We start from the raw sequence: 12,714 nt of genomic DNA on the forward strand, positions 1-12,714 counted from the left end.
TCTTTGGTCATTGCAGGTGGATGCTAAACTCCCTCGCTCTGGCCACAGATCGCACACAGCCTAGCACGAACAGCAATGGCTTAAGCCTTTTGACATTTTAACTGGATTGGTGGATAATCCCATCAACTCCATCAAGGATTCTTGTCAGAGGCCAAGGCTGTGTTTGCAGCGGTTGTCATAGCTGAAGTTGTCTCTGCAATGTAAAGGCAACATTGTGTGAAACTTATCTATGGTATTTTAGGCTGTCCAGGGCTTAATATTTTCCACTTCTATTTTCAAGGGGTCTTTTCTTGTGTCAGTCATGAGGGAACCCCTGCTCCCCCTCCTTCATCTCCTCTAGGATGCACCACCTCCTGTGTTGCTCCACCTCAAAGTGCTGCTCTCTAAAACGGACCTACATTTATTCAAATTTAAAGGAGCGCCACCATTGTGGCCTTTGGGAAAAAGCCTCTTGTGAGTCAACACCTCCCTCCCAGTATTGTGCTTTATGCTGACAGCAAGGCCCAGCTGTTGCTCTCTGTCCTGTGGCCAACCTGTCTGCTGTACCTTTTAGCTTTTGATCCTAAACTATATGTTGCACCGTCAGACAGAGTTAGTGATGCCGCTTTCTATTATTGTGATACAGGACGGTCTCATTGGACTAAGGAAAATAGATCTCAGAGTGAAAGGTTTATATAATGTTGAGGCATAAGCGGGAGCATCTGCCCTGTGACAGATAATCCATTCTTTGCTTTGTGGAGTTAACAGGTTCCATATGTTTAGGTCAGATACTTATCCATGTTTAGAGGTGAGCAGATGGGCACACCTGTTTTTTTTAAAATATATTCATTTCAATGCATTTTAGGCCTTTTTATTTGTCAGGACAGCTGAAGACATGAAAGAACAGAGAAAGGGGGGAATGACCTGCAGCAAAGGGCCACAGGTCGGAGTCTAACCTGGTCCCGCTGGGTTAAGGAGTAAACCTATATCTATATCTATATCTATCTATATATATATATATCTATATCTATCTCTATCTCTATATATATGTATATATATATATATCTCTATCTCTATCTCTATATATATATACAGTATATATGTATGTATATATGGGTGCCCGCTCTACCAACTAGGCTATCCGGGACAGATGTGCACATCTTTTGAATTGAAATTCAAAAATAGGTGTTTAACAGGATAAAAACACAATTAAGCCCAAAGGCTTGTTTCAAGTGTGTTCCTTGAGATGGAAGGGGAGTAACACCACATGGACTAAAACATTGAGCACAAAGCCGAAAGGGGTCAACTTACTAAAAAAACAAGGGCTAAAATACCAGACATACAAGGAGAAACTCAAACAGACAGTACAATATCACATCTTTGAGCCCTTGTTTGTTTATGACGGCTCTAGGAGTCACACACATGTAGCTGTGTTTACAGGCCACCTCCCTTTGGCTCCTGTGGTATTAAGCATCAAGCTATTGGAAAGGTTTCACTAGATGATAGATGATGTGCCACTGTATACCCTCTTACTTCAATTTAGTATTCTTGTTCAATTCAGTTTTTTAAATAGATTGAGAAGGGAATTATGTGGTTTTAAACAATTATACCGCTGCCTGGAGGATTTAGTACCTCTGATGATTTGTCACACCTTCTGAGAGGGTCACAGATGAGGTAGTTGCAGTGCTATACACCTCAGGGTGCGTGGTCCTGCCACAGCTGGCCGCACGTTTGACAAGCTGAAAAAGCGGTGGTGGTGGTGGTGGGGGGTGGGGGGTTAGAAGTATAAAACACACTCCTACTGAAAGCGTCTTGTGGCTATTGTTAGCTTCAGTTTTGTCAAAACTGGAACAGGAATATTGTAGGCTGCTTTGTGATGGGAGCCGTGCAGTGGCGTGTGCTGCTATTGCGTCACTGCCTAGAGGGGGCCAAAGACTGTATTTTTAGAAGGGAATGAGCATATTTTCTGAACAAACAACGTCAGGCACTCTGCTTGCGTATGCCAGGATTATTGGGACTGTGCTATTTTGAGACTGTGTGTGTGAGAGGGCTTTTTTTCTGGGTTAAGCATGGTGCCAGTACTCTCCTGAGGTTGCTGGTGGATCATTATGGGTCCTATGCTGTGCACAGCATCTGCAGCAGTCAAAAAGGAAAGAGTCAGAGAGACAGGGATGTATTTTTTTTGATAGGTATGTGTTTGCAATTCTGCTTTATAGGGGACATTTATGTTTGTGGATCTGTCCAACACTCTTAAAATTAGCTAATTCAGAAAGCATCATTAATCTGTAGTGTATCATTAAAAGAGAAGGTATTACATACTAAATCTGAGCCATATCACAATTTCAAACTACTAATAAACCCGGTGAAAATATGTAACAAACTAATTTTTGTCAAGCAATTTTGGGTGTGTCCATCTTTGGCTGTGGCTCCCATGAGCCAGAATAGGAGAGACACTACTGTTACAATTAAAAATGAAGATAGTTTATTTCAACATGAACAACAAATTGCTGAAGCTAAAGTGAACATAGAATATCTGCCTAAAAACTAATTCAAAGACAAGATTGTGCTCTCCGAGTACCCTTCTAGTTTAAAATGTTTGTCTCTTTTAAACATTTTTGTCCTAGCAGCATTAGAAATTGCTGTATTATTGACAACCATGTTGACATGACAATATCCCACTTCTGTATTTGTGTGTGTGTGTGTGTGTGTGTGTGTGTGTGTGTGTATATATATACACACACACAGTATATACACAACATGTTTTTATTTAAACTGAAACAAAAAATTGTTCTATTAAAAAGGAAAATTAAAACAATCACACAAGTTATTTATCAAGCTTTATAAAAAAATATTTACTACTAAATTATTCTATAAACAAAAGCAAATTGTATGGCTGTAACAATAACTTGATCAGTGGCTCGAGTATCAACAGATTGATTCATGATGAAGATAAAAGTAAGTTGCAGCGCTAACAAAAAGTAAAACTCACAATCCTACTTGGCCATTCGACAAATAATTCCCATGCATCAGCATTACTACAAATCACAGTACCTCATCATTACCCCAGGTTACTAATACATCCCGCTGGACGGAGCAATGTTGTGACTGTATGACGTCCCTCTGTCATGCTGCCTTTTGCTTTGTCATACCTTGTGCTACTTCCTTGTATGTGGGTTGCCAGTTGGTGGCAGCTGGCTGGACTTTGATTCACAGTCACACAGTGGTCATTCTCGGGCAGATAATCAGACAGTAAAAGAATCTGTCTTACTGTGTCACACTGAATGACTTCCAAATCGGTTCAGCTGTCACATCTAGCATTCTCAGAAACACTCGAAAATTTGTTGCAGCATCAGTTGCAACCCACATTCAAACTGTTGCCACATTGTTGAACAATGCTTCAAGTAGATTGTAAAAGCTGTTTATCATCAACACGGTCAACCAGAATGAGGACTGTGACCTTCACCTCTAAAGCCTGGCACTAACATCTAGAGGCCTCTCTGGCTTCTGAGCTGCAGGCTTTCCTCTGGGCCTCTCCAGGCTAGCCTAGTTCTATCCCAGTCTTTCCCAAGAGTGCAGTTATTTTCAGCAAAACTTGGCCTTCTGTTCCCGATTTTTTTTCTAAATGCGTTTTTCTTCTGTCCAGAGCAAAGACAATATGTGAAAAACAGTGATGGGTAAGTAACGAGTAATCTAATTGATTACTCTTCCAATCTTAATAACGGCATTACAGTTACTGCCAAAAAATGGGGCGCGTGACTACAACTGAAGCTGTTTTTTTTCATCAGACCATCTAGATCTCTGAGCCGAGAGGCAAAGACTTTTTCTTTCTTCCTTGGTTAGTGGGCCGTGCACGAGACAAGCGCATAAATGCTGACAATTGGCTCAGGTTGAGTAAAAAAAGTGCCTACTCGCTTCGAAACTAATCGCTGTCACTCTCTCACTTCTCCCTCGCTCTAACACACACACACACAAACACACACACACACACACACACACACACGCACAAGTATAAACATCAGGCCACTTACGTTATTTGCACTACAAAGACTGTATATATTTGTTATTTGTTTTTGCTATAGTGCTTAACAAACATTTAATTTTGCCCGTTTACATATCCAAAGTTCCAAAACATCTATTGTGTTATATGTATCCATCCACTAGACATAATATCCTAATACATGGCATTTGATTGGAGGCTAGTCTCACTTTGTCCCACAGCACCATTAAAATAGTTTAGATGGGTGTACATTGTTTCTGTTAATGTATTGTATTAGGTGTCCATTTCATTATAATATTCAGATTTATCATAAATAATTGACCATGCACATGTATTTTAATTTCCATTAAAGAGGAGTGGAGTCACTAGTTCCTTTAATAATTTGTAACTGCGTATCTAATTTAGTTACTTTTTGGAAGACGTAACTAGTAACTGTAACTAATTACTTTTCAAAAGGAACTTGCCCAACACTGGTGCAAAATATATAAATGATAATGTTGCACACTTTAAACCAGAACACCTCCTAGTCTGTTAGTAAGCACATACTCTAGCATGAGAAGTTATACAGCCTGCGTCTTTGTCCTGGCAATGCGTCCGCAAGCTTATTAGATGAATGGGTCTTCAGTGGTAAGTTGTGATGGCAAGCACTAAATAGGTGGTGGACCAGAGCCCTTGCAGATAACAGGAGCATCACCAAAGCTAGCTTTTGTTCACTGGATAAGTGACGCACTGGGAATATTAGTGTGATTAGTGTGATTAGACAGATTGGCTGACTGCCAGAGCGAGGTCCAATTGCTGCCATTGGTCAGAAAAGAGCAAATATTGGGGTTATGCAATGCTCTGTAGTCACATTTGGGCAGCAAGAGGCAGACAGTGCAAGGACAGTTTTTTTGTCGTCCATCAAACATATACAGTAAAATACAGTTTAAAACATCTTAAGATTCAGCCTATAGTGGTAGTTGTTTTCTGCTCCAAGGACTAATGTTTTACCGGTCTCTCTTTACAAATATTCAGTACTGTCGTCTATCACATATTGTGACAGAAGAGATTTCTCTTATATCCCTATCTTTATTGACTCCTCTTCAGTTAATGTGTCACCTGAGATGACAGCCATTCCTGCTTGGTTTTGGAGCTGTTCTTCTCTTAGCAGTCAAAAGCAGACTTCTGCAACTCACGCCACCCACACGTTGGTTATGTATAGCCCACACCTACCTGCATCTGCCCAGTGGTTTGAAAACAAATGCTTTGTGTAATTCTAAGGCTGCTATTTGTAAAAACCTCGATCATGCGCAGGCTCTTACAATGTTGTGCAATGCTCCCCACTTGACTGTAATCCCTCTTAAGCTGAGTGAGCACCCCATGTGACGGTGCTGAGGGCACGGGTGCTCTCCGTGACACACACACACACACACACACACACACACACACTAAGATGTGGCCTGTGTATAAGAAGAGAAGTTTGTCCTGGAAAACCCCAAATGTGAGATGCTGGATGTAGACACAATGCTGATGCTCGTCCTTAGTGCCAGGGCTTGGACTAGACATACAGGAACTACATAAAGCCTATGTCCTGAATCTCCTCTCCTCTTCATCTGCGTGTGAGCCACAAGAATGAGTCTTTGTGCTTTGTCCTAGAGGAATCTTGCAGCTTCCGAAATTTGTCTGCATGCTATTGTTATCTTTTGCTTGCAATGAATATTTTTTGTTGCTGATCGAAGCTAGTTTCTGCTTTTGTGTGGTGAATGTTGGAGGAAGACTCATTTGAAGAACCAATAACTTTTTTTTGGAGATCTAGAAATCTGAATAGGGTTAACAGCATGCTTTGACTCTACTACTGACTGCCTTGTAGGTATTTATTTTCAAATTCTTTCACAGCTTACGTACCTCATGCATTTCTTTGTTTCTTTCCCCACAGGAACCATCAATGTGGACTTCAGCTGGTGATTTGATAAGTTACATATAGAACCCCCCCCCCACCCCCCCAAGTATCTTGTGTCCCCTCTCCCCCTCCTCTTCCCCTCCCCCTCCCCCCTTTCCTTGTCAATCTTCTCCCTATCCTCCAAGATTCACCATGCTTATCAAGGAGTACCGCATCCCCATGCCAATGAGTGTGGAGGAGTACCGCATTGCCCAGCTCTATATGATCCAGGTGAGGTCACAACACCAAATTCTCACCCACATACACCTGGCTGAAAACAGCCAAGTGGTGCAGAAACCGGGAGACCAAAAGAAAGCTGACAGAGTGGAAAAAAATTAACACTGAGTGTGATCGCAGTGTGCCCAATTATGAAATGATTGGTCACACGCTCTGATGTCAGTGGAGTAATGGAACAAAGAGAGCTTGTGTGCTGATAGATTATCCAATTTAAACTCTGAAGCTGGCTGTTTCCATTTGTCATAGACTGCTTGTTTCGTCAGAAGGAGTGTATGGGCACATTGCTTTCACTGAAAACTCAGTGCACACACACCTACTGCCACAATGGAGATGGACATACCGCTTTGTCTGTGTCAGACAGTTTCATCTGCATGACCGGGCCCTTAGCTGGAGACTGGGGGTCAGTGTAAGAACTTTAAGGTTTACAGCACCAAGCAGAAATTTACACAGCTTTAACAATCATGTGTGGCAACGTATTTTCTCTTCATATGACCTGTACATAAAGGAAGATTTATTTAAACCAGTGGTAATGCCTGGTGTAGTTTCTGCAGCATTACACTGGAGAGGCATGGTGAGCAATCATGATGTCTCGGACTGTGGTAACAATTTTGAATTAAGTTCCTATTGTTTAGACATGTTTTTGATACATTTGGGCATTTTTCAGATTTGTATCATTTGAGGAAAATGCTGATCTTGGGACTTGGTTATTTAATGTGGATCACAAGTGGTTTTACCTTTTGTTGAAGAGCAGGTTCAAGTTCCAGGTCTGTCGATCAAGTTGAGTCATTTTGCTGGATTCGGTGTGTCTTGCCTCTTCAGGGATCCTGTAATGTGGAAGTTATATCAACGAAGGAGTGCTTTCATCAGAAAAGAAGATTCAAGAGAAATATTCACAGTGTAGTGACAAGGGAAATTAGTTAAGTGGGAAGTTAGTCAGTGGGTTTACATGATCTTCCCTTTACAGCCAACACAAACAACATATCAAGTATCTTTATCTATCTAAGTGTTAACCTAGCTGCTCTTCACATTTATTTGAGTTAGGTGCTCATACATGGGAGCTGCAATGCTTTACTTCAACCAGGGAGCCGCTCCGTTGAAGAAGTTAAAGATTGAGACCTTGTTTAAGGAACAGCATGCCTTCAAAACTGTTAATCTTACACACCAAATAACCGGTGTTTGTGTTTACAAAGTTGTCTAAAATAAATATCCACCCACTGGTGTGACTATTAGGAATGCACGATATGAGGAAAATGTCAAATTGACATTATTTTGACTGAAATTGCGATTGCGGTATGATTCACGATGTTGGAGAGAACGATCAATTTTGATTATCATTCTCATTTTCATTGAAACACAGATACAAATTTATTATAGTCATATAGTGTGATTTATTTTTTATTTATTTATTTGGCAAGAATCTGTACCAAACAAAAACATTTTTTTTTTAGTCTTGGGATACAATTTGTAGGCCCAGGACATCTCTACAGCATCACAATACATAATTCTAAAGAGTTTGACACATGTTTTGCCTTTAACAAATATTGCGCCCCCCTGTGATTTGGATATTGCGTGAGACCATATTGCGTTAATTGTGCAGCCCTAGTAACTATACTACAACACAGTTGGTTCCACCTGTATTTCCTGAGAGGCTCTCTCCCTCTTTTCTGTACTATAAAAACATTTTTGTCCAAAAGAGCATATTGTTCAATTAAAAAGTATCAATGTAACTTCTCAGTTGAAAATCTGGTCCGTTGCTCTCCTTCATATCCTTCCCCGGTGTACCAAACAGACAGGTAATCCAGTTGAGCTGTGGATGCCTGGGAACATGACTCAGTGGTCATACCCCAAAGCAAGCAGACGTTTCAAGACGTTTCACACTTGATAATTTCTTCGGCAAATTAGCTGTATAAAACAGGGTATTGTGTGTGAATGTTATTAATGATGTGAAATACATAACTACGGTATTAGTTTTGACCTGCTTCACTCCCAGCTCTTCTGCATACCCTGGGGTAGATTATGTCAGACAGGACATTGTGCAAAGACATTACACATGTGCAAGGTTTATACAGAGTCTCAATCTATGAACAAAGCCACTCAGATGTGCATTCTCAAGCAAAAACAAAGTGACCCATAGTTACCTTTCCCCCTGACCTAACCCTCTCTGCACAGCCTTGTTGCTGTGAGGCTTCTGTCACTATGGAAACCATGACATCAGCAGCGTGCCGGTGGTCAGGTTTTGTTCGAGAGAGGGAGTGAATGAAAAGAGGAAATGGAGGATAAAAAGAGTTTGCAAAGTAGGGAGGGGAAGAAATGAGTGATGGGGTGGAAGGAAAAGAGAGAGAGTGTGCTGTATTCTGAGCAGAGTGTATTTTGCTCAGCCTCGCTTCATTGCTATGTTACCAGGGCAACTGCAACATGTAGGCCTGCCTGCCTGCAAACCAGCATAGATGAAGTCCGGGCCTTAGGACAGCCGGGCCATATCTGCACCTCAGCTGGTGATGCCCCACCCCATCTCTCCTCTCACTTCCTTTACTTTGCCCTGCAACTTGGCCTTCTTATACGATAGCTAGTTATAAATTCAGTATCACGGCATAGGGATTTGCAGTAATGCACAAAGCAAACGCTGAATGTGTAAAAAATGAAATATGAGAAGATCTCACTGAGCCTCATTCATTCGGCACACAGCCGTGTCATGTTCTGACTAAGCATATGTATCTGTGGAGCGAAGTGAAAAGAAGCATCTCAAACAGGAAACATGCCTCACTGACTTGATGGCACGAGGAAAAACCCAGGATGTGACTATCATCCTGTTAGAGCAGTCAGATCTAAACACAGACAGTAGGCTTTCATGGTGATAACTTTTATTTATAAAGGTTTGGTGGCTGTTTAAAAAATGGTGGATGTGCGTGAGAGAGATTTTTAGGGAGGTGCTAGGGTAGGACTTGAACTCACAACTCAGCGGCAATTTGTGTACTGAGCCAAAAAGGATTTGACAGAAGAACGATGTGCATGAGAGCCCCCCTCCTGCCACTATGGAGACAGTCAACACACTTCCAGAGACTTTTGAAAACTATTCCTATATTTATTTTCCCCCACAGGTACGGTTTACATCTGTACACAAATGAACAGAGCACACTGTTTTCATTAGGAACCTAACAGTACATTTACTGTTCATTTAAATTAATGTTGCATGTTCCCTACTACTACTCCCTCATTTCCCTTTTTTCCCTCAGGGAACGGCTAAGCCCTGGATAATGTTTTATAATCTTTCTTCTGCTGAATTTAAGAGAATCATCCGTTGCTCCAAGAGGGATATAAAGTGCTTTTGTCACCTGTCAGCAACCTAATTAAAGGGACAGTCTCCTGCAAAGCACAATAAAAATGTATTTTTGTTACTTTTAACTAGATTGCTGACTTAACATCCAGACGTAGTTTGCCAACATTTGGAGCTGTCTGTACACAAAGAAAAAATTATTACATTTGGAAAACTCTACCGCAATATAATTTATTTTTCAAAATGTAATGCTCAAGATAATGCACCGATCTAATTGTGATCAGTCCACTTGAAAATCCAACCTATTTTGCTCTGTGTATGTAGACAGATAATTGTGTTTTGGGGTGAACTCCTTACCAGGACCTAACACGATTAAATTCCTAAATCTGTCTACATGTGCGTACTTCTACAGCATTTTGATAGGGTTTTGGATGCGTACAATACATGTTTACATATTATGTAAATAGTTATGCAAACATAATTTATTAAACTATGTTTTAACACTGGGGTTCCTGTCGCGTGTACTGGCTGTGTGTACGGCCAGTTTGACTGTAGCGTCTGTGCTGTGTCTTTGGAGCTGTGTCTGGGCTGTTGAGAGCAGAGCTGGTGGCTAATGAAGGACCTGTCAGAGGTAATGAGGTCCGGAGTGCTGGACGCCTCATGGCTTCCTCCTCCCCACTCCGTTGACTCACTGCCTCCCCTGCATCGCCTCTCCCCACTGGATGACTGGAGAAATCTGTCTCCCTATTAAATAGTGTGTTGAACACACTTTGTTATGTGGAAAGAATGGACAACTGCTGATAAGAGAAAGAAAAAGATGATATGTCAGTAATCGCTGACATTCATGAGCCTTGCTCTTTGCCCCATGTATTTTTAATATCATCAGCACTTGGACTATGCTCTGCTGTCAACATTTACAGTTTTACAGATTTCATAACAACAACAGATCATCTCTTGCCATGCCACACATTCCTGTATGGTAGGCTTTAAAGTCACCTAGCTGTAAGTCTACTCAACTGCATCTTCAGGCTCCACCCAGCCTCTCTTCCTGTGTGTACCTGGAATGTAAATATGGGAAAGGTGTGGCTCTGTGAGCCGGTTTCTTTGGCTTCCTGATTTGCAACTCAGAGGTGACGTAGCTTTAGGAAGCTAATCATTTTGGTGTGTTTCTCATCTTGTGTCAGATTCTGATTTGCAAAAGGCACCTTGTCCATTCATGTGTTTGTTTCTTTGTTAAACATTTGTTTACAAGGGTAAGGGTTTTCAAGGGTACATTTATATTCAATTTTGTAAATGTAACATTCCCTTTACACTATACTACTATTATGCAAATATGAACAACTTGCCAATTCACCTCAACTTCATTTCATTATTCTTCTTACAGAAAAAGAGCAGAGAAGAGAGCTGTGGTGAAGGTAGTGGGGTGGAGATTCTAGAGAATAAGCCCTACACAGATGGACCGGGTGGGACGGGCCAGTACACCCACAAGGTTTACCATATTGGCATGCACATTCCCAGCTGGTTCCGCTCCATCCTGCCCAAAGCCGCACTGAGGGTTGAAGAGGAGTCCTGGAACGCCTACCCTTACACCCGCACCAGGTGAGGTTTGTAGGAAGGCCACCTCCACACCCCTTCAGAGCAGGAGTGAGAGTGCATACAACTCTGCCAAGGCCACACAAAACTACATTTGTTATTTTAACAAAAGAAATGCTCCGTGCCTGCGTATCTAACGTTTGCAGCTGGTGGCTGTACACACAGTTAAAGTTCCACACAGTTCCTCCCCCCACCTGTTTACGGGTTAATAATTCAAACCCTTTTCATATTCAGTTTATTATACATAGTAAATGTGATGCATGTTGAGTGTAATCATGCCTAGTTTGAAGTTCTCTTTTAGCTCCTGTCCCTTAATAAAAGCCAAGAGAAAACATAAACCTCAGAGCAGGGTGTGTTTGTCTGTGTGAGACCTGACAATCAGAGATGTGCTCTTGACTATACACTCAGGATATTGCTAGGCTGCAAGTGCCTGTTGACATCTTTTCAACCATTGACAGCTTTGCTGCAGACACCTCCGATGCAACAGGAGGGCATGGCTCACACGTTTCTTATCCTCAGCCGTGAGAGGGTGTTCTCACTCTAAATAAAATAGTAGTGGATGTTGAGAACTAAGTCTCTTAATAAAGGCAGAGGCCAACCCATAATGCAATCTAGTTTTATTTGGACTTTTGTTCCATTCCATTGATTGTGTTGCCTCTTTTTCTTCAGATACACCTGCCCCTTTGTTGAGAAGTTCTCCATTGACATTGAGACCTACTATAAATCTGACACAGGCAATCAAGCAGATGTCTTCAACATGTCTGCAACAGAGAAGAGGCAGAGGACTATTGGTAAGACAGTTTGGTATTGATCCTGAACCCTTAAAACACGATAAACTTAAATATTAATTAATGTGTATCAGGCTACTTTAACTCTTAAAGTCCAACACATAGCAAGCTACTGTATTAGAGAACAAGGTTCTCTAAAACAGTATAGCTTACTCTAGTAGAGATCGAACAAAGCACGTAAAGACCTTTTTTTTTCAATAATTATTTAAGGTGACTGTTTAGTATTAGTAGGTTTAAGTCTAATGGTGTCTTGATATTGGTCCTCTTGTGTCTCAAACAGAGTAGGTGAGGCCCACTTGTGGCAATTTAATGGTACTGCTTATGTTTTTTTACTGTTTAGTAGCATGCCCATTAAATATGAAGCTGCTCAGAAACAAAGTGACCGTTTAGGAGATACAGCACTGTGGAGATACAGTGACCAGGTTACAACATTGATTGTGATCATTTTAATGAATAAGTCAAGTAAGTATGTCAGTCTGAAATTCAGCTATTAAAAGAATTTAAAGCCTTTGAACACAAGTCCAGAAGTTCTACTACCCCAACCACTTATGTCTGTTTGTACGAATGTATGATATTAAAGACGCAGAATGTGTTACTTAATTCATACAATATATTAAAAATACTTGGCTCCATTATTCATTGCTTTCTGGTCTTTGGCAGACCCAATCGACATTGTGACAGATCCCATCCCTCCGCATGAGTACAAAGCAGAGGAGGACACACGGCTCTACAAGTCAGCCAAGACCCAGAGGGGTCCTCTGCAGGACGACTGGATAGAAGAGTACAAAAATAACCCAGGGAAGACCCCCATCATGTGTGCCTACAAACTCTGCAAGGTGGAGTTTCGATACTGGGGCATGCAGTCTAAGATTGAACGCTTCATCCATGATGTTGGTGAGTATGGAGTCCCAGATGTCATTTATCTAGT

General features: G+C 41.3%; 1 protein-coding gene across 7 annotated transcripts in view; it reads left to right on the forward strand.

The window, feature by feature from the left end:
* LOC117944694 (membrane-associated phosphatidylinositol transfer protein 2-like) overlaps window positions 1–12,714 on the forward strand; it is a 44,413-nt gene that overhangs the window by 12,794 nt on the left and 18,905 nt on the right. For 6 of the 7 annotated variants that reach the window (XM_034871742.1, XM_034871746.1, XM_034871745.1 and 3 more), the window contains exons 2-5: window positions 5,892–6,125; window positions 10,790–11,004; window positions 11,668–11,789; window positions 12,447–12,680. In XM_034871742.1, coding sequence (XP_034727633.1) covers window positions 6,048–6,125; window positions 10,790–11,004; window positions 11,668–11,789; window positions 12,447–12,680 — 649 coding nt within the window. In that variant the 5' untranslated portion in view covers window positions 5,892–6,047. Of the gene's footprint in view, window positions 1–5,381; window positions 5,575–5,891; window positions 6,126–10,789; window positions 11,005–11,667; window positions 11,790–12,446; window positions 12,681–12,714 lie in introns of those variants that run through there. The other variant, XM_034871743.1, reaches the window with a different exon arrangement.

This window comes from Etheostoma cragini, chromosome 5 (assembly GCF_013103735.1).
Source record: "Etheostoma cragini isolate CJK2018 chromosome 5, CSU_Ecrag_1.0, whole genome shotgun sequence".
NCBI classification, from domain to species: domain Eukaryota; kingdom Metazoa; phylum Chordata; class Actinopteri; order Perciformes; family Percidae; genus Etheostoma; species Etheostoma cragini.